Below are 27,941 nucleotides of genomic sequence, written 5' to 3' on the forward strand. Positions count from 1 at the left end.
GCAGAGAGTAAAAATGTACAGATCTTCAGATAAAAACAACTCCTATTAAAGCAAGTTTTTACATCATTCAAATATCTCAACGATGGAGGGCAACGCTAGCAACAAATCTTTGTTTCAAGATTACTTATCAACGGGCATATATCGATTTCCCAATGTGAATGCTGTATTCCTAGACCCCGTTCGCATCCTCAATATTTCATACACTAACTTCAGTATTTCACCTCACCTCTACTATACCCGCTCTCTTCCTAACCCCTGCAATGGAGAAGAGAAGAAAGAAGAAGCAACAGGACCAAAAGAGCAGAAGGATAAGAAAAGAAAACGAAAGACAAACAATTCTTATGTTCCCAATGCAAAGGAGGAGCTTGCCCACAAACGTCATATGGTCAGTACTCTTTAGCAAACGTAAACTCATCCTTGCTCCCTTTCTTTTCTATTTTGTTGGAATTGCTTTCTAAGTATTGAGTTGAGATCCATAGTAACCTTGTTAAACCGCCATTGATTCTTACACTTCGAAACTCGAAAATCAGTAAACAATGTCCCAGTGACTGGTTCAACATAGACATACGCAGTAAAACCCTTACCCAATAGAATGATCCTTTTTCATTTTATGTCTAGGTAAATGAAAAAGACTGGTGTCTTTTATCCGGTTTTAGTCTAGTACTTAAGATGGGGCATTGTCATATGGTTTTGGAGAACCATATTGTTGAATTCAGGAGATTTGACCTGGAAATTCTTGTCTTGGAATTTAAATTTGAAAAAAGGAAAAAAAGGAAAAAAAGAAAAATAGTGCATGTCTAATGTTTGAAAAGACATACTAGGCACAGACCAGCCTATTTAGCCTTCTGCAAACTTGAAAGCCTTTCATTTAGGAGTCCTTTTTTTTGAATCAGAGGGGTAAAAATTTATTCAATTCAAAAATAATCACAAAAACAGCCAAAGGCATAAACTCAACGCATCAAGGGTCTCAGAACCACTCACAATCCTCAGCAAGATTAAGAAATAAGACCTGGAAGGAAATATCAACAAAACAACTCTGCTAGCCATGAACGTTTTCGTCAATCAATTTCTGTAACTTACTAGAGCACTCCAGAGGAAGATGCTTTCAATCTCTAATATGCCATTCCCCTAATTGCTCAAAATCTCATTTAGCCAAACAATCTGCAACACCATTCCACTCCCAAAGAAATCATCAATACAACCAAAGGGCATAAGCCCAACCCATCAAGGGCCTCAGAACCACTCACAATCCCCAACAAGACTAAGAAGTAAGATCTCAAAGGAAATATCAAGAAAACAACTCCGTTAGCCATGAATGTCTTCGTCAATCAACTTCTGTAACCTACTAGAGCACTCTAGAGGAAGATGCTCCCAATCTCTAATTAACTGCTCAAAAGCCCATTTAGCCAAACAGTCTGTAACACCATTCCACTCCCATGAGATGTGAATGAAAGAGACAAAGTCCAAAGAACTACCCAGCCTAAGAATTTGTTGGGCCACTGAAGCCAATTGCCAAGTAACACTATCAAAATTCTGCTTGGTCAACAAATTAACTAAAATCTGAGAACCCAACTCACAAATAACCTTACTCCAGCCAAGTGATTTTCCCCTTTCCAAAGCTTAAAGGAGAGCAAGGGCTTCCATAAGATTATCAATCTAGATCCCCTTGTAGATGGAGAAGAAGAAAAGCACCACGCCAGAACTATCTCTTCCAACTCCTCCAATCCCAACATGTCCAGAATCTCCTCTTAAAGACCCATCAGCGTTAATCTTGAGTACCCATTCAAGAGGTGGAGATCACTTTCCATCTCTTTGGGTTTTCTTGATGGGGTTGCCCCTCTTCCGAGTCCAAGAAGGCCCCAAACTGCGCCCCCATAAACCTAATCCTTGCATTATCTCAACTTCTCTAGGCTCTGAGGGGATAAACGCCTCACACTCAGCTAGAAAAATTTCTTGAATCATACCATAAATTCTGCTCCATAGCTGATGCACCCTCAAATTCCTACCTTGAAAGACCCTACAATTCTGCTCTAGCCAAATTTGCCAAAAGATACAGTAGGGACCAACAGACCAAGCCACCCTAAGAAAGAAAACCTTAGTTGGAGGCCTCCCCAAACTAGTCCAGAATTTAACAAAATAAGCATGGATACAAGCCTGCTTCCAGACATGCCACCAAAGGTGCCAAATGTCTTTGGAATAAGAGCATCGGACAAATAAATGGGAAGAATATTCTTCACTATTACCATAGATTGCACATCTTAACGGTCCTTAAAATCCTTGTTTGCACAAATTGTCCCAAGTGTGGCATCTATTGCGTGTAGCAAGCCAAAGAAAGAAATTACATTTAGGCCAGACAAACTTGTTCCACTTATTTTTCCAACACAGACCTCTTCCCCACCATACTTCATTTGATCCAATTCCTGATATCTAGAGGACAACGAATATTCCTCCTTAGGATTAGAGCTCTAGGCCAAGGTGTCCAGACCTCTCAAAGAGCTGCAAACTCTCCCAAGCAAGATCCGTGATAGCTACTCACTATCCTCCATTGTATCCCCTACAACCACTCATAGGGCTTCTTCCAAGTCGACACCTCCAATTGCCCCACTCTCTAGACGGATTTAAATTCCTCCACTATAGACCATCTTGCCTTCGTACATCTGAGATTGAGATCCTAAAGGTGTGGATACACTGATAAGATAGGGGGACAACCATCCCAGGTGTCATACTAGAAAAGAGCCTCAGAGCCCTTGTTGCAAACCCAAAACAAACCTTGCTTAATCAAGATGGCTCCCGTTTTTAGAGTATCCCAAATCAAAGATCCTTTACCCTCTAAGCTCACCCTGGGAATATCAACACTCTCAACACCCTTCAAGTATTTGGAAGATAGGATCTTGGCTCAAGCTTGATTCTGACTAGTACACTATTTCTTGTAAAGCTTAGCAGCCAAGGCTTGATTCCTGAGGGAAGCTTGTCTCAACCCAAGACCACCCTCTTGCTTCGGTCTACTGATAGATTCCCACTTAACCAAACTCTACTTTGACAACTCCAAATATCTAGCCCACAAAAATTGCCTTGACACAACACCTAGATCCCTAATGAAACTTATGGGATTAATCTTCACCATGCACCTATAAATGGGGAGAGCCTAAACCATCAATCTCAAAAGTAACACTCTACTTGGAAAGGATAGCCTATAGAACGTCCAATGATTGAATTTCCCACAAAACTGATCCAAAACATTCTACCAAGTCTTTTGAGGCAAGGCCAACAAAGAGAGGAATGCCCAAATACACAAAAGGAAGAGATACAATCTGAAAACGAAGGATGCAAACAATCCTAGCTTGAATAAGAGGATTGTTGAAGAAATATATAGAAGACTTTTCCTCATTATTTTTTTGACCTGAGGCTGCAAGATAGATAACCAAAGCCTATTTGAACTTCGCTGCTTCTCTAATTCTGGTAGATCCCAACAAGGCAGTATCATCCACAAACTGTAGGTGAAAGTGTGGAGGTAAGTTGCTATCCCAACTCCATCCATGAATGAGCCCCTGTCTTACATGGGCTTTTAAAAGCCTTCCCAAACCTTCAGCTTTAATAATGAAAGATAAGGAGAGAGATGATCCCCCTGCTGTAGGCTTCTCAAGGCATTAAACATATCAGAAGGTTCACTATTAATTTGAAACAGAGTAGGAGACAAGAATGACGCAACTTATCACCCAATTAACCCATTCCACTCCAAAACCAAAGGCCAAGATCACTTTTTGGATAAAAGACCATTTAACTCGATCGTACGTTTTGGCCATGTCCAGTTTTAGGAGCATAACTTTTTCCTTAGAAGTCTCCATGGAATGAATGGCTTTTGAAGCTATGACCATGTCGTCCAAAATTTTCCTACTTGCCACAATGCTTCCTTGTTCTTCAAATATAACCAAGTTAAGCCACAACTTAAGTCTCTTTGCAATTATCTTGGAAATAATCTTATAGACAACATGGCAAAGAGCTATCGGCTTGAACTTGTCTAGTGAGTTAGCCCTCTCTCGTTTGAGAATGAGAACTAGAAAAGTAGAGTTCATAGCTTTTAACATCTACTTGCTATTTTGAGATTCTAGCACTACCTCCATCAAATAAAATTTTATAATCTCCCGAAATTCCTAAAAGAATTCAATCGGGAAACAATCGGGACTAGGAGCTTTCCCTTTCTTCATCTGAAACATAATCCTTTCTAATTCATCCAAGGAGACAGGGCTGATAAGCATCTTGTTCATCTCATTAGAAACAACATGAGTAATATGCTCGAGAATTTGATTTTCACCATCCACAGCAATAGGATAATCCTCCTTGAATAGAGACGAAAAGTAATGAATAGCCTCCTTTGCAATATCTTGAAGAGAATTTAACTGATTGCCAAGGGAGGTCATAAGGGAAGAGATCATGTTCCCATGTCTTTTGGCCTTAACAAAATTAAAGAAGAAAGCTGTGTTTTTGTCCCCTTCCTAGAGTCAATGAACCCAAGATTTTTGCTTCCAAAAAGTTTCTTCCCACAACTCCCATTCATCAAGCTCTTTCAATGCTATAGCTTCCTCCCTAATGGGTTCCTTGGTAGGTTCCAAATCTCTGTTCTACCTAGTAATAGTATCCAACCTGCTCCAAGTTGCTGTCTTAGCCACAAAGATATTACCAAAACAAAGCCTATTCCACTTTTTTGTGTTGATATTTAACAAACTGCAATCTTTTCACAAAAGAGTACATTGGAGTGCCATACTTAGGTTTCCCTTCTCTCCACTAGTCTTCTAGTAGTGAAGGCTCTCTCAACCACATAAGTTGAAACTTAAATGAAGGCTTCTGAGAAGCACCAAATAGAGAAGCTGACGGTTTGATTGGCTGGCGATCAGAATCACTTCATTCCAAAATCTCAGAGTTGGTATTCCAATTGTTGCCAACCCAATAACTAGAAACTAATAACCTATCTGGCCTCTTTGAGATAGAATCCCCTCCACATTTTCTGTTACTCCAAGTATACATACCATTAGAAGGTTTAATATCGATCAAGTTCAAGAGAAGGATAATATCCTTAAAAGCATGTAAAGAGGGATTGAGTGTATTCATCCACCCTCTTCCTCTAGACTAGTAATGGCATTGAAGTCACCAACAAGGACCCAAGGTTTGTAGGGAGCCAGGGACCGAACACACTTGATATGAGTCCGAGACGAGCTTTACCAAGAACATCATTTGGGGCACACACATTGGCAAATAGACAAACTTCACCAGAGACAAGACAAGTGGCCACAACAGACATCGAGTGTCCACTACAAAGCCACCAGATAGGATAGATCTTACATGGGTCCCATAAATAGACGAGACCACCTGCACTGCCTTGGGCACCAATAAATTGACATTGACCTCTTCACCAAACTTTGGGAGCAATAGTAAACATGCCTTCAACTGACAACTTCGACTCTTGAATAAACATAATATCAGGAGAAAGCATTCTAATCATATCATGAACAATCTTTTGTCTGGGATGCTATTCAACTCCCTCACATTCCATGAAAGGACAAACATTTTTGAACGTTGGAGAAATAAGAATCAATAGGTTTAACAGTTCTTGGCTCCACCATATTCTCACCTATAACTTCTAATTTATCTTGATCTTTCTTCCACCCTACCCTGAGAGGCTTCTTTGGACCTCCCTTTTTGAGGTCCTTTGCGACAACCCCAAAGTTGGCGGAGTTCTGCTACCTTATCTTGAATCCACTTCTATTACCTGCTGGTGCTCCAAAGAAACTAGGGCTGGCACTACTCTCAACTTTTTTTTCTTGCTTGCTCAATAACTCCCAGAGCCTCCTGGACTTGATCAGTGATCATCTGAGAGATTGCCTAAGCATTAACCTGAAGGGAAGCATCCGTAGGAGTGTCAAGATCTTCACCTTCAAAGTCTACAACAAACTGCATCCCTTTAGGAGCCCCATCATGTTGCTCAAAATCTTCTAACACTTCAAACTGGTGAAATACCCCCTCCGCTTGTCTATCCTTCAGAGTTCTCTTTTTACCTCTACTTTTGTTACGAGGATCTACCAAAAGAAAACCCTCTTTATTTACATCTCTATTTGTCAAAGGGGCTTTCCCTTTACTATCTTCAAATATTGATGGAGAGGCACATTTGGCATATGCTTTGTAGAGAAGACAACTTTTGGACTTTTTCTTTGCAAATGCCCATACTCATGACAAAATTGATATCTAAACGGGAGAGCTTCATAAACTAGTTGTTGAAGCCTTGATGATGAACCAAGCGAAATTTCCATAGAATCTAGTAAAGGCTTATTTAAATCAATTTTAACACAAACACGGGCATAAGTGATTACCTTTGTCCATAGTTTGTTGTGAAGGGCCAATCGTCTTGCCAATCAATAGGGCTATTGTATGAAGAATGTCATTCCTCCAGAATTCCAATGGGAGTCGAAGAGGCCGAACCCATACAAGGACTCTTGAAGGAAGCTTCTTTGCTGGATTAAACCTTGCATGCCACGACTTAATGAACAACCTAACTTGATTATAAACGTAGTGCCCCTCCACCCCCCTCAAAAGCTTTGTTACAATTTGCCATGCACGAGAAAATCACCTTGACAAAATTATTAGTTTCTAACATCACTTCTATATTGCCCCCTAGATTTCATGTCCCCCAAACCCAAGACCCCAAAAAGGGGAGAGAGGCCCACATGCCCATGAATTTGCATATCAAAGAATGATTAGACAAATAAGTGACATCCTTTGGATCACTAAAATTGGTCTATCTTGGGACCATTCCAAACACCCATTGACCTTCAGAAAACGAATTTCACCAGCTTGATTAGGAGCCTAACCATGCATGACATTGTGAAACATAGCACTTGCACCCACATGCACAGGATAAGATTGATCTCTCATCATAGTTTTGCAAAAAGATGCCATTTGAGCACACGAGGCCTCAACCAAGGCCACACCAACTGCTAAAGAAAGCACAACATTGCTCACAGACAAAAAGCACTCACCAAGCTGAAACTCTATACCAAACAACAAAAATAACCTTTGCTACCAATTCTATCACCATTCAACGACACTCCCACAGTAGCTATGCTCCCTGTAGCAACAAAAAATTCTCAAGGACCCCTACTTCACCCAACCTGCACGGAAAATTCATCACGGCAAGGGCATAAAGCCCTAGCTCATGCAAGTCTTGCCCTTCCCACGCACATCATTCCTCCCACTCGCCTTCTCTTTTGTCTTAACTTTTTTCATTTAAGAATCCCGTGTTGTGCTTTATTTAATTAGTCAAGTGAGGTTAAGGGCCCTCTCTCTTTTTATTTTAATGAAAAGATATTTTACAAAAGATTAAAGTTATGAAGATGAGCTAAGGATTATGTTGGAGATTACATAACATAGTCCAAAGACTTCAAAAATGGAGATTGACGATTATGTTGGCAAGGGATGCCATAAGAAACTCATCCCTGAATCGACTTTCCCCAATTTGGTGTGGGAATGGAGGAGCATTTGATGTGTAGCTGAATCTTTTTTTAGTTGAAACTCTCTTTCACCTCTTCACAGGAGTCCAAGTACTGCCATCAATCTCGCATTATTGGTGATAGGATGAGAAGCTATAGTGGCTTGATGTGACGTTTTCGTTGATCCACATTTTGCTTGGGAGAATTGACCAGAGAGGAATTGGCATGACAAGGATTTGAGCTTGATATTTCAGTTATATGTGCCTTTGGTGTATTTGATGGCATAGCTACAAGACTCAGACTCGGACTCGGCTCGGACTCGGCAAGCTAATTTTTGACTCGGACTCGGACTCAGCGCCCAGACTCGGCAAAGACTTGGCCAAGATTCGACAAAGACTCGACAAATTGAAAAACCCAAGAAATTCAAAGATTTTTAAGGATTCAAAACCTGTTTTATGCATCCTTTAATAAATAAACCTTAAAGACACAATAATCTCATCAAATAGAAGCTACTTTGAACACATACACAGTTCACATTCATCAAATAAGTATAAATGCAAATTTTAGCCTTGAGCTGAATGAAATAAGCTAAACTAAATAACACATTAGAAATACAAATAGTGTCAAATGTCTACAAAATTCATGGAATAGGAAATCCATGCCATCAAATGTTCGAAACATATATCAACATAAAAGCTAGAGCCTAGAAGTCTAAGGCTTAGAGGAGCCAATATCATTGATCACTCAACCCCGCAACCGTACTACGTCTGCGCCTAAAATGTTGGTGTTGGAATAAGCCACACCCGGACCGACGATGGACTGGTCCAAGAGGGGCCAGTAGCTCAGTGGTAGAGCACTCCAGTAGTGTATGGAAGGTCCTAGGTTCGAGTCCTAGCTGGTCCATGTCTCAACATGGTATCAGAGCCAAGTCCAGGCTAGGAGCCCCAAGCACACGAGAGGTGTGGCTTAAGGGGGGGTGTTGGTGTTGGAAATAAGACACACCCAGACTGACGATGGACTGGTCCAAGAGGGGCCAGTAGCTCAGTGGTAGAGCACTCCAGCAGTGTATGGAAGGTCCTAGGTTCGAGTCCTAGCTGGTCCATGTCTCAACATAAAATAGGTCCTGGAACGTTCTGCAGCCATGATCTCTGCCTGTGTCTCAGCCTTTGCCTATACTCAGCTAGCTATAGCAGTGACTAAGGATAACATATTTGCCTTGATAGTGACTAATCTAGTGGTATCTCAGTCTACAAATCTGTTTCAAGTACTTAGATGGTGCTTGTTTTTCATTTGGGGGTGCATTATAGTCCTATCGCTGCCTTAGAAGGGGTTGTTTCATGCCAAAAAAGTGCTACATTATTGCTGTTACTGACTGTCCACAAGTCTGAGTTTGAATCAGGTACACAACTTCCAAATTAGCTGCTCAATCGAGATATTTTGGTGCCTTTAAAATTATTAGACAGTTGTTAAGTCATTTCATATTGTTGTCTTCAAGTTTAGCAATGACTATGCTCCAAAAGTAATGTAAAAAAACATTATGAATGAATGTGAAAACACTATTCAAACTTATTAGCAAATAAAATTAATCAGCGTTGTCAAGAAATCTCTTTCTATTTGGCAAAATCTTTAAAAAATAAATAAATCAGGGGCTTACACTACAATTTACCAAGAAAATATCAAATATTTTGCAACTATTCATTCTCTTCCAACTAATTCAAGAAAAATGACTTTTTAGGGCAAAAGAGAAAAGAAATGCACCTTTTATTGCACTTAAAACTAAGACTTTAATTTTTTTTGCTTTTTGTCATGTGCTGGCACAGCAGAGTCCAAGGCTCGGGACTCGCGAGTCTGCCAAGTCTGCCAAGTCTGACAGACTCGGCAAGTTTGTGCAGACCCGGCCAGACTCGGCCGAGTCTGAGTCCAGGGCTGCCTGGCCTTGGTAGAGGCGACCCGCTTCGGGACTCGGCAAGTCTTACCAAGACTCGCAGAGTCTTGTAACTATGTTGGGATCAGCTTTTGTGACTGCAATAGAGAAGTGGTGGGGGAGAATGTCCGTCCACCATGGGGCTTGACAGGTTGATTTGTGTTTGCTGCAAGAGCATTCAGCAGCAACTTGGCCTGTGACATGACAATTGCGACAGTGAAAAGGAACCCTTTCATAGTTAAAGATTTGAACCCAAGAACGTTTTGCAACTTTTAGGGTTATGTTTGCAGGAAGATCCTTTGAAATATCTAAATCACCCAGAATTTGAGTGGAAGTTGTATGGGTGAATGCTGTTGTGACTTTATTAGTTGCTAGAAAATTACCCAATGAATCATTGATAACTTCAAAGCATGATTCAATCTAGAAATGAAGTGGTAGATTTGGAAGGTGATCCCAGGTTGGGAATGACATTGAGGGAAACTGTAGAGTGATTGAAGTTAGGATGACATGAATTCAACGTAAGGGCGTGCAAGCCCCAGATCTATAATGGTCATAGAGAATAGAATCAGTCCTTGATGGAGTCCAAAGTTACAATGAAAAAACCTTAAGTGTAAGGGTAAATTTCTAGACTAGTAGTCATAAGAGGTGCTAGTTTTCAGAGATCTAGTAGTTGAGATCTGAAAGATTCGATCAAAGACAGTTAAAGCAGCCAATCAGACCATGAGAAGCAAAGAAATGTTCACCTTCTAACACTTCAGCACCAAACTCCAATACAAGGGAGTGCTTGGTGAGACAAGTGAACCCTTGAAGGCAAGATCAGATTTGGAATGACTAGGGAACGCCTTACGTAGACAAGTGGCATCGTGGTCTATCTATCTATATCTCTATCTATCTATCTATCTGTCTGTCTGTTTGTCTGTCTGTCTGTCTGTCTATTATATATATCTTTTTCTTTTCAAAAGTTAAACCATATGAATACCTGGGTCTCTGGTAACATAATTAGTGTTCCCTTCAGTGAATCAGATCAAATCTGATATATGCCTTTCTGAAATAGTCCTAGTCTCTCAACTCTCTTGAAAGACATGTATTATAAGAAATGAAAAAGATTAGATCTGACCATGTTTTTGGTGTAACATAAAGCAAAGTTTCCGGTGCACCCTTGAGGACCTTTGAGGACCTTCTTTAGCTCTCAAAATTTTAGTGAAACTGCAACTTTTAACATTTTAGCTAATTTTTTTTAAGAATTCAGTCTCCAGACAGGACAGTCGAGGATAGTTTTTGGTTTTGAAGGTTTTAGGTTATAAATTCATACAACCATTTGGGAAAGTGCAATATTCTCCATGTACTCTTGACTTTCAAAAAAATGACCCCTCTTTCCAGACCCTTCTGAACATTAATTTTCAGTAATCTCTTTTAACTAATTTTGGGGACATGCTCATTGAGGGAAAGGATATACACATTCCCTACTTGGAAAGTGTAATTGCCAAGTTCCTCTTTTGTGTGCCGAAGCAAACAGAAAAAATGGAAGCAATGAATGAATGGGTTGATAAGTTGAAAAAGTTTGTAATTTAGCATGAAAATTCACTGGATACAGTTAATGGAATGCTTTTTTCTGACTCTGTGAAAATATAGATTGCGGATTTTGTCAAAGATTACTCTGAACTTGCTCCCCAGCTAAAAGATTTGCTACTCAGTCTAAAAGCTCCATTGAAGCCAATGTAAAAGGAACCTTGCCCAAGACACTCTTCAAGTCTCACATCTCCTCTTCCACTGCTTAGTAGCTCACCAAATTCTTTGAGGGAAGCAGTCCTTCCCCTCCTTGCTTTCAATAATGCTATGTTAACTTTGTTAAGTAAAGTATAGTTGAATCCAATGTTTATCCTAGAAAATTAGTAAATGCTGCAATGAAGCTCAGATTTTGCTTCCGTACATAACCCCAGCTTACATATGCTGAACACATATTTGTTATGCCCCTATTTAACACTCATTGATGGTGATTTTCCTTAATTTCTCTCTTCTATATCTCAGATTGTCCGTTTTGTTAAAGGTGTTTCTCTTGTAGACCTTACTGTTTACTATAAATTATTTTCATCTTTCTAAAAATATGAGCATGTGGAGATTGGATGTTTCTCATTTTTGTGTTTATTTATTTCAGACACGTAATGTCTGCATTTTGTGCATGTGCGAGGCTGATATAATTAAGTTGTTTTCTTCACAGGAAGTGAGGCCTTTCTTGTCAAGTGCTTATGAAGCTTTTCTCAAGGAACCCAGTCTATTAAGCATTCTTTGTTCTTTGAAGGACAACACAGTATATACAAAAGCAGATAATGCCTTAGTGGATAATAGACAAGAAAATGATGCCTTGGTTGATAATAAAGGTGAAAATATTCCTTCTTTTATTGAATTGGGAAAGTTGTGGCAGGCTCCGCTTTTTGAAATATCATTCCATCGTCAAGTGAGAGAAGAATCAGTCCAAGGTAATGATTATTTTGCTAAGACGCTCATTCTTACCTAGGCGTTTTCTGACTTGCAGGAGATACTATTGAACTTATTTCAATTTAGAAATTTCAAAGTTGTGACATACCTGTTTAGCTCATCTCTCAGTAATGTCATCCCTTTGTCTATTCCAATCTTTTTATGTTCACTTAATGAAATTGTTTATTTGTATCACATATATAAAAACATTATAATCTCATTGAAGGTACAATTGTGTGTGTGCGAAGCATGCTTCTTATATTACATCATAAAACAATACGTGTTGTTTAAAGAATACTACAAATGATATTTTAGCAGTTACATGACCCCTTCCTTGATATTTGCAAGGAGAGTTAAAATAACAGATTGCATATGCATCTAGAGATTTGACACTTTCCTAATAATATTTATTCTAGCAAAGATATGAACAGTTAAATATTTTGGGAAAACCTCAATATCTCCCTGTCGTAGACTTGAATTCTAGAACATGTTTGTACCTTATACTGCTAGAACATATATGGACTATTTATGGCCTTATTCCTTCTAGTTCTGGCAAACTAGACAAGCTTTGTTGGTCTTAGCACAGATATCTTCAGTCTACCTGCAGCAACCAGATTCTGATGGATATGTAGCCAATGAAGAACAAGCTCTTTGAATGCTACCTATGCATTTCAAATGGCTTGGCATCATTTTGAAACCTGCATTTTATTTTTAGACATGACAATAATAGGGGATAGGTCAGGGATTACCTAAAGGAGTGTCTTAATGCTGAAAAGGGATTGACTTGAAACCTGCATCATTCATCAGTAGTCTTGTTAAGTGGGCCTCTGAACTTCAAATTGCATTTGAAATAGAGAACCTTGAAGAATTGGATATAAAAATTCTCTACTTTTAGTCACAACTCAAGACAAGTGTTTCATTATTTATTCCTAGGGTACCTGCATAATAGACTTTTCCTCCTACTGAAAACCCAACCTGCAGTCCTGTTGATGCGAAGAGGGGGGTATAATGCTTATGAGCCTCTCAACTGAGTTGCATTGATTCTAGAGATCATTATATTCCCAAATCAATTCCCCTAACATTATCGGGTCTCCTATAATGCTGAATTTTGGTAGGATGAGTTGTCTACTCCCTTGGAAAGCAATCCATTTGATTTAGCCTTCAATACGAGTAGCTTCTAGAAAATATCTTAAGGCAAGGATCTGTCCCCCCTTGACACCTACCAGGAGATGACTAATAACTGCTCAATTATCTTAATACATCTATAAGAATATGCTTGGAGATATTAAGGAATTTAAGCTAAAAAGAAAAACATTTTTTTTTTCAATGCATAATAAAGAGGAATTCCTTTCTCCAAGATTGGACATACACACTAGCTCCTCTAATCTTCTGATAATGGGGATAGTTTTGTCTCTTCATATCCAACCATTGTCTAATAACAATTGTAAACTTATTGTTTATTCCTTGATGTCAAATTACATCCTTTCTATTTAAATTGTTTTACTACGGCATATATAGAACAAATATAAATACATTGTATGTTTACAAAGAAGTGTTATATTTTAACCTATGCATAAAATATGGCTTGGATTGGGTAGATAGGGAGATTCATCGATATCTTGGTTGCCAAGACTACTAAGGCAATCTACAGGCTAGCCTGGCAACAATTATTTAGATACTTTGTCATTTAAGCATAGCCCATACACTCTTTACTGAGCCGTAGAATGTATAATAGTTTCTTCTTAGACCTAAAAGTAATATAAGTTTATTGAGCCTTTGAAGGCATATGAAGAAACATGAGAAATATTTGTGCTTTAGCTTTATTGTGATGCATGCTCAATAATTGTTTGATTAATTCCCATGTCTGTTATATCGAACTAAATGAAGGTGGTGTTTTTCTCTGTTACATGGAGTTTTGGAATGGGGGGAATGGGTATTGGGTACGCCAGCCATGCACCAAACTTTGGGGATGGCGGCTGACAGTGTATATATATATACATAATGAATTAATATTTATAAGTATTTACCATTAAACTAATTAACAAAAAATATTTTATATTTGATAATAATATAAGTCTCCCTGACAATTCAAAATTTTCCTTCAATACTGAATCCTCATTTTTTTGACCAAATCTTCTTTTTTTAGAGAAGTAACGGCGAAGCTGGGGAATATGATAACATTGAAAACTTGATAACATTGACAATCACCCCACCCTCACTGCTTCCTCCACTCTCCACTAAAGCCCAAGGTGTTTGTGACATACAACTGAAGAAATGTTTGATTACCAACTTCCTAAAGTTAGGATAAGAGAATGTGCATACAACTTACAAGTAAACAAAAACAATGACAGTAGTTTTCATAGCCTATTTTTCTGCCAGTACCATGTAAATGTTCCTTTTTTCTTCTAAGGTCAAACCATTTGTACATGCCATCATGTCTGCTTGTTCAAAGCTTTGACACAAATCAAAATATTTATCATGACATAGAGAAACTTTGTTCAGCATGGGGACTTCCCAGAGGCATTGGGGAGTAGCCCCATACTCCTCCGCAGAGGGGGATGCCCCCTGTTTTGTTTCCCATGCAGACGATAGGGACTCTGATTTAAAAAAATATTTTCTGCCTTTTCTAGGTTTAGGCCCTTTATCAAAATTCTTGTATTTACAAGACAAGTCCCTTATGTATCATGCATGTTAAAGGAGAGTTTTGGATGTGTGCAAATTGTTGTAGACCTGGAAAAGCAAGATGAATTAGTTCAATGGCCAAGAAAATCCATGGAACCCAATGATTAGATGTGCCATCTGATGTTAGAAAGTATGATGCCGACCCTTTGGATTACAGAAAGCACTAAAGCGTAAAGAAGCCGAGTAGAAGTCAGTATATTGTTATCTGCCGCTCCCCCTCTCCCCAAAGGTAACCAATAAAGGTAGAGGGCTTTAGATCTATGTTCTGGTGGAGTTAACGTATATTTATTGAAATTTTGTAGTTCATATTTGTAAATATTTGCACACTGAGGAAGGTTTTAGAACACTAAACCATATGGCTAAACAACCTTAGGAGTTAATGAGGTGAGGACATAATTTTCTGTGTTGTTGAGATACTTGAGTTCTAAGGTACTAAGACGATATGGTCAAATGTTGAAGGTGGTCGTGTGTGAGCAATTGTTAAATGTCATGTGAGATTATGTGCAACTAGAGAGCAAGTTAGAAAGGTACAAAAGTGGCCATAAAAATATAGAATCTTGTCATAAGTTAGTAGGTTCTGAATTGAGGGAGTTACACATAATGAAGCTGATACGAAGAATCTAGACTAGCATTGGAGGGTCTTGTTAAAATATAGAAACCTTCTTGCACAAATTTTTTTAATTGAATGTTATATCGATGGTCCTATGTTTTAAGTGGGTAATTGCTATTAATATGTTTTGGATCCTTGTATTTATCTATGAATCCATCGTAGACAAGGGACAACAGTGTCAATCAAGTTTATTGTCTCACAGTTAGATGGGTTTCATTTTTTACGTGTTTGTTTATAGGGATGATTGTGTGTGTATGGTAGTGAAGGTCCTATGTACCATTTTATTATTTTACATCTCTGGTTTTTGTTTTTAGCATTTAGGGGTAAAATTTGCTCTTTGACAGGTCTTTTGAATTTATAACATGCTTGCATGCATACATGACATAGGTGTCTGTATTAGGTAACATTTGCTTGTTTCTTGCTTATTATTACTCCTAAGAAGAATATCCCAGTGTGTGCATACCACTTGTTTAACGGTGCAAATGATATACCTTTAGTGCACATATTCAGACTGCTAAATTTGATGACTGTTCTTTAAATATTCAGGCGAGATTGCACTTCAAGAAGATAAAAATGTTACATGCTCACTTTTCAACACTCTAATTGAAAACAGGAGTAATGATGATGCAATCACCGAATGTCTCAGCAGCTGCTATATTTTACCAAGACGTAGCTCCTTTTTAATGGTATAACTATTTTTTCAGAATTAAAACTTTGTTCTTTTAGTTTTAGAAAGAAAAGGTGGAAAATAAAACAAATGATTTGATTCTCTGTTACACCTTATCTTAATTTCATGTTTTTTGTACCTATTAACTACTTTTCCTGATTGTATTTTTATTTCCTCATACAATTAAGGAATCTTTTCATGTGATTTGAAATTCATAAAGCCATACTGACATGATCTTTGGTCTATTCTGTTGGTCGTTATCATGGTGGAAGTCTGACATAAATCAGATTCGTCGACTTATTCCAGGTGAAGATTTCAGGAATAGCTCTTATTGTTCATAACATTTATTTATTGTCTTGTTTCTTTCGATATAGCTTTTTATCCTTTAAGATTAACTTCTCTGAAGCATCAATTCTTATGTCATTATCTATTTTATTTACAAAGGAAGGGGACAAACAATTTACAGAAGCGGTTTGAATGTATATATTCTTTCTTCTTTGGGGAAATACTAGCCTAACTTCAAATACCGTTCAAAATGCATTGCATATTTACAATGCAATATTTGTGGTGTTGTGCAGCTTGTCCACATGATAGATTCAACCTTATACTTGTTGACCCACCTTGGGAGAACAAAAGTGTGCACCGACGATCAATGTATGTATTGTTTCTCAAATGACTCAACTTTTTCATCTCTCTGGTTTGACTTTTACAGCAGAATTTGATTTTATCGTTGTCTTGAATTGGAAACTGTACAGCATGCAATACTGTATATTCTGTTACTTCCAAGATAATTTTCAGCACTCAAGCCTAATACATTTGCTAGTCATTTTCTGATTCTCACATATACATTCATTGCAGTCACTTTTCTTAGAAGGTATGTGAACAGAAGCCTATAGCAATAAATAAATATTCAAGATGTATAACTCTTCCCTAAGCATCATTCCATAAAAATTATTGACATCATTCCTTAGTATAGAAGTTTAGAAAGACATCATTTTAGGAGTGAAGCTAATCTACTCTATTTGTAGCAACATGGAAACCAAATATTGCATTAGCGAATTTAAGTGGATGCCTGAATTGCCCAACTATGTCATAAATCTAGTAATAACAATGGTATACAATAATTTGGTGAAGAGATTCCACCTTTAAATACACACAGACAAACCAAACCTAATGCAGTAAAAATGCCAACATGATAACCTCAAATAATAAAAAGTCAATTCATATAACACTTACGGCCACAAATTAGTGACTAAGTGCAACAAAGATATAATCACCCTCTTAATATTTTCTTGACATCAGCAAGGGGTTGTTTCATTGACATCCCTGGCTTGATTACATCTTCGAATCTTAACACATCTTTGTTCTTGAGTAACTTGGTTCTTTTCAAGATCTTCATGAATATGTCTATGACCTAGCGTGCAGCCCTATAGTTGTCCAGCTAAACAAGATTTTGGATCAACTATCAAATGTATTGATGATAGGTCACCTCACTATGCTTGGTAATGCATGAAACATTAGATTCTTGGTCAATTGTATAGCACTTCCTTGCATCTCAACATGGTAAGATACTCATGTCGATGACCTAACTAATTGAGGGAAGGAGATAGATGAACCACCTTTCAATAGGTCTAGAAAAGGATGCCCTTGCCCCACTATAAAGACAGGAGTTAGGGCTCCAACTATCTATACTCTCAACTGATCTACTCTCAATTATTCTGATTTGATTAGTTAAGATCAGATCAAATCTAGTTGAGTCGAGGTAGGAGAGTGCCCCATACCTAGTGTAGGTAGGGGGCCCTTTAAGGCACTTGAACAACAGTGTACCCATCATCATTGCACACACACACACACACACACATGCACACGCACACGCATACGCACACACACATTTATATACATTATACACATTTATATATGTATATACATATACATATACATACATATACATATGTATATACATATATATACATATGCAATATACATACATACATACATACATACATACATATATACATATACATATGCTACTGATCTGAAGTAAGCCAGTAATCCTTGGAATGACTTGACTACATGTGGGATGAGTAAGCTTGATCAATCAATGGACCAATCAATGCTTCTATCTCCTCATCTTTGCCAAGAGAAAAGTAGGTCTATAGTTATAGTAGGGATAGAAGGACAGGTAGATTTGTGGCATATTAGTTGGGTAGGGATTGAGGGCCACCAGACAAAGGTTGGCCTTTCTAATGAGGGAAACAGGGATAGCCAAGTAAACAAATTTTGAAAGGAATGTATTTTACTATTTTTCCCTTGTTTACCGTATCTATAGCTAAATATCTAAACTGTAACTATAGTTGGGGGGTGGGGCTGTTGTGCAATAAATTGGTGCTTGACGGTAGGTTCGCTACCACTATAAATGTATGGGGTAGGCCACCCACTTCTTCATGATAGGCATGAACTGAAATAACACTTTGAATGAAATGTCCTCAAAGTCTGGGACTAGTTGGAACTCTAAGCATTTGTGAGAAGGAAAAAGAATCGAAGTAAACAAATAAGGAATTCAAACAATAAATAGAATGAACTCAATTACCTTGCTTTCCCCCTCCCCTTTACTTTCGATTGAATTATGAGAGCATGTGCACCCAAGAGACCTTTGTTGAACTCGAAATAAATGATCATTCTTCAAAATATGTGCATGCTCTCAATTTAGCATGGTAACAATAGCATTATTTGGATTATGAATTTAACATCATTATTTTGTATCAAGGATGAGTAGATGAAAATAATGAAATTGATGGTGAATTTATAGACTTTTGTAAAGAGGAATGGATGGCTCAGATTTTATCTTGGTTCATGAGTTTGATTCATGATTGGTGGATGTGATAAGGAGAGGTGGCGATCAATCTTGAGTTGCTAATTTATCTAATTTTTATTTAATTGTGATTTTTGAGTTGAGAGAATTGATTGTCTTGTTAATTATTTTGATTGGATAGTTAACTCATGTATCTCCAAATGAGACCTTCGGCCTCCTTTTATAACCTGCCTTGGTAAACTTCCGGTAAATAATTAATTAGAATCACTTGATAAAATATTTAACCTTACATCTCCCAAAAGTGACTTTTATTTAAATATTAAATGTCTCCACCTTAGTCTCTTAAAAATAATTAATTAAAGTCGTCATTTAATATGCTTTTGTCTAACAATTTAAAATTAATTAATTAATTATTTATTTATTTTTGCCCAAAAATGGTGACATTACAGCTTGTTAAGGAATTACCTTCCAGTTGAACCTGTATTCCTTGCAATAGCAGCATTCAACATTTCTTTGTTGAGCAGACAATTATATTCATCTGTGGAAGGGCTTTTGTAGAAGTTGATGTTTGAACCATTGGCCAGTGTGTGAGAGTCTTTTGCTGGAAATTTTGCATTTGTAAATTATCATTTCATAACTGAGAAAACATACTCAGATTTCTGTTATTGAAGCCTTCTTCAGCAATACCTAGCGTGGGTTTTAGAATACAGATTATTGGTTGTACTGAAGTCAAAATTATTACACAGAAAGGTTTAAATCAGATATATGAATTTTTAGAATATCAAGCTGAATGCGGGTATTTACTCAAGGAAGAGGTGTTTCATTTGATTTTGTTGTTTTTGAGCATACTTTTTCTATATGAGTCATCTTGTAAACTTCTGTAATGATTCAATGAAATGCTTCATATCTTTTACTACATGCATGTTATTTGTTTCACTGGCAATAAGTTTCAACCCTAAAAAATTTCAACAAGCAAGCATAAATCTGTTCATACACAGTTGTAATAACTAAGTAGGAAGGATTTTTTAGGGAAAAATTCAAGAGGGATATTACTTTTAAGGCTTTGCATTCAAAGCCTTAGTGGAGAATGAATCAGGCTTGAAGATGAATGTCTTAGACTAGGAGAATTCACCTCCAATGAATTTGAAAATTTCTGTGAAAAACATGGGATAAGGATACAATTTTCAGCTGCAAAAACTCCATAACAATATGGAGTTGTGGAAAGAAAGAAAAGAGTCCAAGAAATGCCTAGACCTATGTTAAATGAGTCAAAGTTATCTGATGATACTTTTGGGAGAGCCATGTTTCACACGACAGTCTGCATTTTGAATCGTGCACAAATGAGAGTAAACGATAGCAAAATGCCATATGAGTTATGGAAAGGGAGATCTGCAACAGTGAAGTATTTCAAAGTATTTGGAGGCCCATTTTATACAAGGAGAGATGAAGAAGATATAGGGAAGTTTGATTCTAGAGCTGATGAAGGAATATTCCTTGGCTACTCCACAAGAAGTGCGTACAAATGCTATAACAAGAGCCTGCACAAGGTTTTTGAAAGCGCAAATGTGAAAGTTGATGAAGGAAGACATTATTGATAAGCAGATATTATTGGCAAATTATTGCAGATCTTATGAGCAGAAATTATCAAAGAAATTGAGCAGATTCTAAAGTGTATTGTTGGAGACTTATGAGCAGAAAGGATTGAAGTTTATGAACAGATTTCAAGAAGCTTTTTGAGTAGATTTGTGGAGGTGGTTCAGATCTGTTTCAAGCAGAAGATCAAATACTTATCACTTTATCCTTTTGGAGGATGGTGCCTTGTCTTCAAAGAGATTGGTATCTCTTGCTGAGTTGGTGCTTAGTTGTGGGGATCGGCATCTCCAGTGGGTTGGTGCCTACGAATCATCTTAAGGGGATTGATGTCTCCTGTGGGTTGGTGCCTACAAAGATTGTAAGAAGTTTCTAATATAAAAGCAATATTTTGCCGTGGTTTTCTCCCACAAGGATTTTTAGGTAAATCATGTGTTCTTGTGTTTCTACTTGCTAGATCTTGCATTTGTGGTTGATTTAGTTTTTAAAAGTAAAAGTTTGTTATTTTACAGATTCATCACCCCCCTCTCAGTATAATTGTGTGCTCTTCAATTGCTATCAGATCTAGGTTAGGAGCCCCAAGTACTTGTAGTGTGACTTAAGGGAGGGTGTTGGAAATAAGCCACACCAGGAATGATGATGGGCTGGCCAAGAGGGGCCAGTAGCTCAGTTGATAGAGAACTCCAGCAGCAAATGGATGGCCCTAGGTTCAAGTCCTAGCTGGTCCTTTGAAAGAGTACCTAGATTGTCTGAGTTTTGTGAAAATCGCATTCGATTGGGATTAGAATTACAATTGGTTGACTGCTACTTCATGGAAGAATATACCATACTAGGATTTTATGGATCAAGAGTGAGCCCTACAAATTTCCAATACATGTGATAGAGAGGGGTTTTGAATGGAAATATATACAACAGATGGATAGTTTAGATCAACTATGCTTTGCTAATGAGCAAAAGAAGAGCATATTGCATTCATTACATTTTTTATGTGAAGGGTTCACATTTGAGAGGAAAGCATTCAATGTGGTAAATGAATTTCGATTTTTTTTAAATTTGATGTCTGTCACTGGTAGTATGACCCATTTGACATGATTAAAGCAATACTTTTAGATAATAATAAATTTGGAAGTAGAATTCAACATCAAAGTAAATCCTTGCTAGAAATATTGAAAAACAAGAATTCTTGGGACGAGATAAAATTTTTTATAAAAGAACTAATAAGCCATCTATTATAAAAAAAGTACCAGACCATCTAAGATTACCTTGTACAAAGAGACATTGGACACACTAAAAAATGAATGTCTTTTGATCTATGAGGAAGGGTCTAGGTGAACCAAAAACTACTGCATCTTATGATGAGTTTTCAGAGGATGAAGAAATTAGCAAAATATGAAATACAAATCATCCTATTTACCATTAAGAAACTAGTGATGAATCTGATTATGAATCCATTTACCTGAGTTTTTAAAATACAAAATATGTGAGGTCAAAAGTCTCGCAAGATTTGTGATTTATCCAACTGTGCAAGTCCAAACTGAACTGTCACTGCCATTGTGCTTCAACTATGTTCTCTTGTGTGTCAATAGGTGGGAAGTACTTGCAGGACCATCCTGCTGTCAAGTATCAAAGCAAGAAAGGGGACGGGATGATCCACACCCTTACTTTCCTTACCACTTCCTTGCAATGTGTACATCTGAATGAAAGCATCTGCAACTTAAACACCAAAGGGAGAATCCTTGGTGATGCTACATGCTATGTGGCTTGCCGGTTGCTAAGGTGCCATTTCTACATCAGGGAACACGTGGTAACTTCAATACAAACCCTATACAAAATTTTACTGAGTATAACCCATGTTTTGTGTATTGTTTATAGTATGTAAAATGCCACTACAATAATTATTTTTTCCTGGGATCACATTTTATAATTTTGAGACAGTTTTGTTAAATATCTAGTTGAGTAGGAAGTCATGCAAGAGATTTACATTGTAATATCCCAATTTAGAATTTCTGGAAATATACAACTTTTTTGTATTTTTCTGATATTTTGGAAACATAATAAAATAGGAAAGGAACTGGAAAGTGGAAACAAGTAACTCCAAACCCTCAATAAATTTTCAAACAATCCCTAAGAATAGATTGGAATTATATCACATCAAAGCATGAGGTAATTTACAGACCTAGATTCTGCAACATGTGTGTGTAATCTGCTTTCACATGAATCAGCATGTATGACAGTCCAAGACAATTTGTATGCTGCAATGGCGGCCTTTATCAGTGCTGCGCTGAAAATTATTCCTCAGTGATAATGTGGTGACTTTTGATAGGTCTGTGATGAATATCCATGTCCCACAAGCCTCAACTGTGATTTGAACCCACCAAATTGAAGGGACTCTGCAGTGATCAGCACTCCTAATTCCAATCACTTCAACTCTGCAATCCATCTAGGCAGTTCCCATTGCTAATTGTAGTATGAAGTTTTGGAGGGTCCACAAATTCTAATCTATACCCAATTCTGAATGCTCCAAATGTTGCGGTTTATGCTGGTGAACAGCTGTGGCTATAAGCCCTGATATCAGTGGTAGTGACTGGTAGTAATCAGATGAATTAATACTTGTGATCCCCTTAGCAGTGTCAATAGAATGCTGCGGGGTTAATGGCTTAATGCAGCTCCAAACCAGTGATAGGCAACTCTAAATTCATCAATGGTGGTGCTTTGCATAAACAGCAACAAATGATCCAGGCTGCAATCTTACGTTACCTCACCCAGCTGTTAACAACTTAATGTTAGTGCTGCGATCTGCACCTGGAAGCTCACAATCAAGGTATAAACCCCTTTATGACTGCTGTGACCTTATTTGCTGTCTACAGCCAGTGCACATGGCTATCCTGGGCGGCTTTATGACCGGTATGCATTTGATGATGTTGGCACTGTAGATGTGGTATGGGATTTGCAGATTTGCCACAGATAAATAATATTTGTTCACCTCTAAAGATTGGTATGGTCTCCTTTGTTTGTGGTATTGTCTCAAACTATATGCAAAAATGATGGCGAACAGCAACCAAAATGTATGCCACATTGAAATCAATCTATGCTATGGGTGCAACCTCTCCTTTGATGGGGCGATCAGGATTACAAATGAAATTGATGATGAACAACATACAACTTTGGAAGTTAGTGATGACATGAACTCTCCAAAATCAGCTCCAATTCAACTCATATGTGGAGTTACCCTAGATGGAAACGAAGGTTTTCATCCCTAATTTTGAAAATGAATTCCAAGAGGATTTTCATCCTCCAAGACCTCCGAACAGCCAAAAGCTTTTGTCCTTGGTTGTGAAATTGAACACGATTGCTCAAAAGTGAAAAAATGTCTAACGAAATGAAGATGACAAATGAAGTCAAGTGCCACCTTTTTAAGCCTCTAAATTTTAAATCAATTATAATAATATTATTAATTTGACCCTTAGATTTTAAATTGCCAAGCCCAACTTAAAATAACTTAGCTCTGAAGAGGGGACATGACATACATGTGGCATTATAAGGCAGGCTTTTTGCCATATCCTCTTGAATTAAAAATAATTCAGTCCTGGTCAACTAATTGTAATTTGTGGGTTGATAATGGTCAAGCAGGATATTTTGTGAGAGACTCAAGTTGAATTAATACAGTAGTACGAAGGTTCTTTGGCAAGGATTATAAAATAGAGTGTATCTTTCAGGTGATATAGCCTCGTTTCAATACAGAACTTTATTTATAAAATTAAATAATCCATGTAAAACAATAGTGAAAATGATATATGCATTTTGATTTTTGTTGTTGGTACTTTTTACTATGTGAGTATATTTAATACTCGATATATATCTTACAGCATAACTTCATAAAGGATACAAATATTTAACAAATATTCAGTAAAGAAGACAAATATTTGGATGACGACTTTGAAATTGAGCTTTAATTAGGGAAAAATGCATCTATTATCTTAGATAATTTCGGTTAGTCTAGGAAAGGAAGAAATCATTGACGGGCAATGCATCGTTAAAAATCACAGCTCCACATTCTTCTCATGATAAAATATTTTAGCCATGTAGGAAATTGCAATTGATCAATAAAATTAGGAAAAGAAAAAATTATTATTTTCACGAAGTTAACAGCAGAACCAGATTCATGTGCCAAATCTTAGGAATTTCTTTAGACAAAAAATGCTTAAAAATTGAAATGGTTGAACAATGCATACACAAAAGCTTGTCTATGATAATGGATTTCACAGGGCATTTAAAGCAGCCTATATTGTTTATACAAGCGGAGCTTGTTGAGGCATCTCAGTGTCATATATCATTGCAGCATTTTACTAAAAAAAATCCTTTGATTAATCCTGAGTAATACTGATCTGCTGCATTTGCTATACCATTCCCTGATTTTTACAAAAACAGATTTTATATATATCAATTTTTGTTTCACTTTTACATTTAGAGACCCAAAAAATAACAACGCAAAGAGCTGCTTGACTTTTTTGGAATAGGGTTAGGATTAGGATTTTTTAATTTTTCGGTTAAGTTTTACTTTGAACTAATATCTTCTCGAAGTTAGATTTTAATTCACTTTGAGGTTTTTTTTTAAAAAGTTTATACCAAAATGGGGGTTCAGGTAATAGAACACAGGGTTGCGTCTTAAATGGTAGGCCATGCTTCATAAGAAAACCACCCACTGTTTTAGTAAGCATATGCTTTTTACATAAACCCTCTTATGTGAAAGTTAAATTGATTTATTGAAAGTCCTCTGCAATTTTGTATGATTTCTGTGCAATTTTGTATAATGAATTGTTATAATGCATAAGTATTTTTGTATACACATTTTATGAGACATGAAACAACAATTTTTAAAATTTTTTTTTCTGTTTATGCAATCAGTACATTGTTATTTAGTGCCCAATTCTTTGCTGAGTTTTTTCCATCTTAAATTGAGATAATTGAATTTTTTTATATTTCTACATGGCTGTGTCAGTGCCATTTAAATAGAATGCTATGATGCCATATATAATTATATTGCACTTATTGGGCTCTGTAATTGTTGTGATTCCATCTCTTTCTGCAGATATCCAACTTTGCCAAATAGATACTTATTTTCTATTCCTATAAGGCAATTGGCACATCCAGAAGGGGCCCTTGTGGCACTCTGGGTAACAAATAGAGAGAAATTGCGAACATTTGTTGAGGAGGAGCTTTTTCCTGCATGGGGAATCACATATGCTGCTTCTTTATATTGGTTGAAGGTTATGTATATTCATCATAGCTCCTGTCATTTGCACACCATCTGCACAAAAGAATGCTGATGTGCATGGTTAGGAACTTAGAATACATGAAATGAAATCCTGTTGTATCTTGTAACCCTTGGAATTCACGGATCTGTCTTATGAATCTGTTTTAATAGGTGAGAGAAGATGGGCACATGATCAGTGAGTTGGATCTGGCTCACCATAAGCCTTACGAATGCATTCTTGTTGGTTATATTCACAAGCAGGTCAGAAAGTGAAACTTGGAATGTGGCTTTGGCAATTTCTTTGAATAGATTTTTTTAAACCCTATTTTGATAAAGTAGCTTTTACGTAAGTCTTCTTTGCCACTTTCACAAGTCCAGGGAAAGTGATTGTCTTTGAGCAAATCTTTAGTAGGTTTTGAACTTTACAATATGCAGTTTTCATCACTGCACAATTTTATAAGCATTTTATTTTGTTTACAAGCTAACATACAAGTTTTATCACAGGGAAATGATGTGGGCCACAAACTGATTGCAAAGATGCCTCCGGATAAGCATGTTGTAATTAGCGTTCCTGGTGACCACTCACGAAAGCCACCAATAGGAAGTATCCATTTTTCATGGGGATGTGCTTTGCTTGACTGTTGCTCTGAAATTTTTCTTTTTAAACAAAAGAGGTTTTCGTCACATAAATGATTCGAATTTTTTCCACAGCTCCTCCAACACAAAGGGAAAATATTATGGTACCTAAGACAGGGGTTCCATGGGGGGCTTAAGCGCTTCTATTTTTAAGGAATAGGAGGTCCCATGAAAAAAAAAAATTGGGCTATGGGATTACTTGAAATCTTTTCTTAGAAAATAGAAGCTCCTACTTTTTAGCCCTGCATATTTGAGCAAGTGAAAATGGGGTGGGGCTAGAAATTGCCCTAGCTTAGGAATATTGTTTTCCACTTGTCAAACATCTGAGTTTGATTCCCACCAAAAAAAAAGATTAGTCCTGCCAAAAGCAATCTAGAGGGAAAATGAAAATGAAATTTATTTAATTATTTTTAACTGTCCATAAGTTGAACTGCACTACAAATTTCATGGGATCACCAGCTTCATTAAATTTAGGAGTGTAACTTTTAAGCTGATTGCAATACAAAATTCATGGGATCACCAGCTTCATTAAATTTAGGAGTGTAACTTTTAAGCTGATTGCAATACAAAATTCATGGGACCACCAGCTTTAAAATATTCCTAAAAAGTTTCAACAGCTTGAATTCTATTTTTTTAATCTAAGTTACATGATCATTTTATCTCTTAAATGCATACAAATACACATCTAATGTTTTCCTTTACTTGAACATAGACTTACTTTTGGAATGTACACCAGGACCCAAACCTGTAAGGGGTCTGGAACTTTTTGCCAGGGAGTTATCTGCTGGATGGACTTCATGGGGGAATGAGCCTCTTTTTTTTCAGCAATCGAGATACTTCTCGGATGGGAGGCTGCAGAGTATTGATTGAAAATTTTATGTGTATCCTTGTAGTAAGCACAATGGAAGAATTTTTTTGTAGAGCTTGAGCTGAACATATCTTCATTTGCAAGAAAGAATATGGAAAATAATATCATACAATTATCAGGAACTTGAAAAAAAATAAGTTTGTGTATAGAAAATCAGATCCTTGTTTTGTTCAACTTTTCTTCTAAATTATACTCTAAAATTAAACATCAAATTATTTAATGGTGAAACAGTCATCAATATAATCAAAGACATAATATTTTCAGTCCATAACAAATATAAATATAAATTGTCAAATGGTCAAACAGTTAACGACAATAAAAGACATGACAGTTAAACAGTGCTTCTGAATGTTAATTGTGTAGAGACTTTTATTATAAAAATTTCAAATCACACTACGTGATCCATCATCTATAATGGTTTACACTAACGATAAATTGCAGACTATGCTCCATAAGGAGGGTGAAGGAAGAGGATTTGAAAACTAAGAAAAAGGAGAGAGGTGTTGAACACAGAGTACCACTAAGGGGGAGAGGGAGGGGAGGAGGGGGGGTGAATCAGTGGTTCCTAGACTTGTTTGACTTTCAAATCAACTTCTGAATATCAGTTATCCACTTAAACACTAAACCATCAAACTGGTAGAACAAGAAAGAAAGTCCAATGAGATCAATCACACAAATATAACTCTCGACACCAGATTTACGAGGAAAACTCGATGTGGGAAAAACCTCTGTGAGAAAAGTTGTTGGAGACTACTGCTCCAATCTAGCCTCACAGGTAAAACACTGAATTACAAAGATTTAGGGCACCAACCCAAGGAGCACCAAGCTTCAACTTGGCGATGTATATTGAAATACTATTTGAATACAATTAAGGCTTCTTGTTGCAAATGAATTCTGCAACTTTTTGATCAAATAACTCACTACTGGTTGATAGTCTTTTTTCCT

The 27,941-nt window shown here is 37.0% G+C and overlaps 1 protein-coding gene and 1 non-coding gene across 3 annotated transcripts; both read left to right on the forward strand.

Annotated features, from left to right (window-relative positions):
* LOC131028639 (methyltransferase-like protein 2) lies at window positions 1-27,135 on the forward strand. 2 transcript variants are annotated; one of them, XM_057958959.2, is made up of 9 exons: window positions 1-385; window positions 11,621-11,879; window positions 15,716-15,855; window positions 16,109-16,142; window positions 16,415-16,490; window positions 25,328-25,505; window positions 25,664-25,753; window positions 25,997-26,096; window positions 26,865-27,135. In XM_057958959.2, the coding sequence occupies exons 1-9, from the start codon at window positions 83-85 to the stop codon at window positions 26,996-26,998; spliced, it is 1,314 nt and encodes a 437-aa protein (XP_057814942.2). In that variant the 5' UTR covers window positions 1-82; the 3' UTR covers window positions 26,999-27,135. The 2 variants fall into 2 exon arrangements, with proteins under 2 accessions (XP_057814942.2, XP_057814941.2); XM_057958958.2 differs by having other exon boundaries at window positions 3-385; window positions 26,841-27,135.
* On the forward strand, window positions 8,310-8,381 carry TRNAT-AGU (transfer RNA threonine (anticodon AGU)). The gene has a single exon. It is a non-coding gene; the product is annotated as a tRNA-Thr (tRNA).
* Window positions 27,136-27,941: the final 806 nt, after the last annotated feature.

This window comes from Cryptomeria japonica, chromosome 4 (genome assembly GCF_030272615.1).
Source record: "Cryptomeria japonica chromosome 4, Sugi_1.0, whole genome shotgun sequence".
Lineage (NCBI taxonomy): Eukaryota > Viridiplantae > Streptophyta > Pinopsida > Cupressales > Cupressaceae > Cryptomeria > Cryptomeria japonica.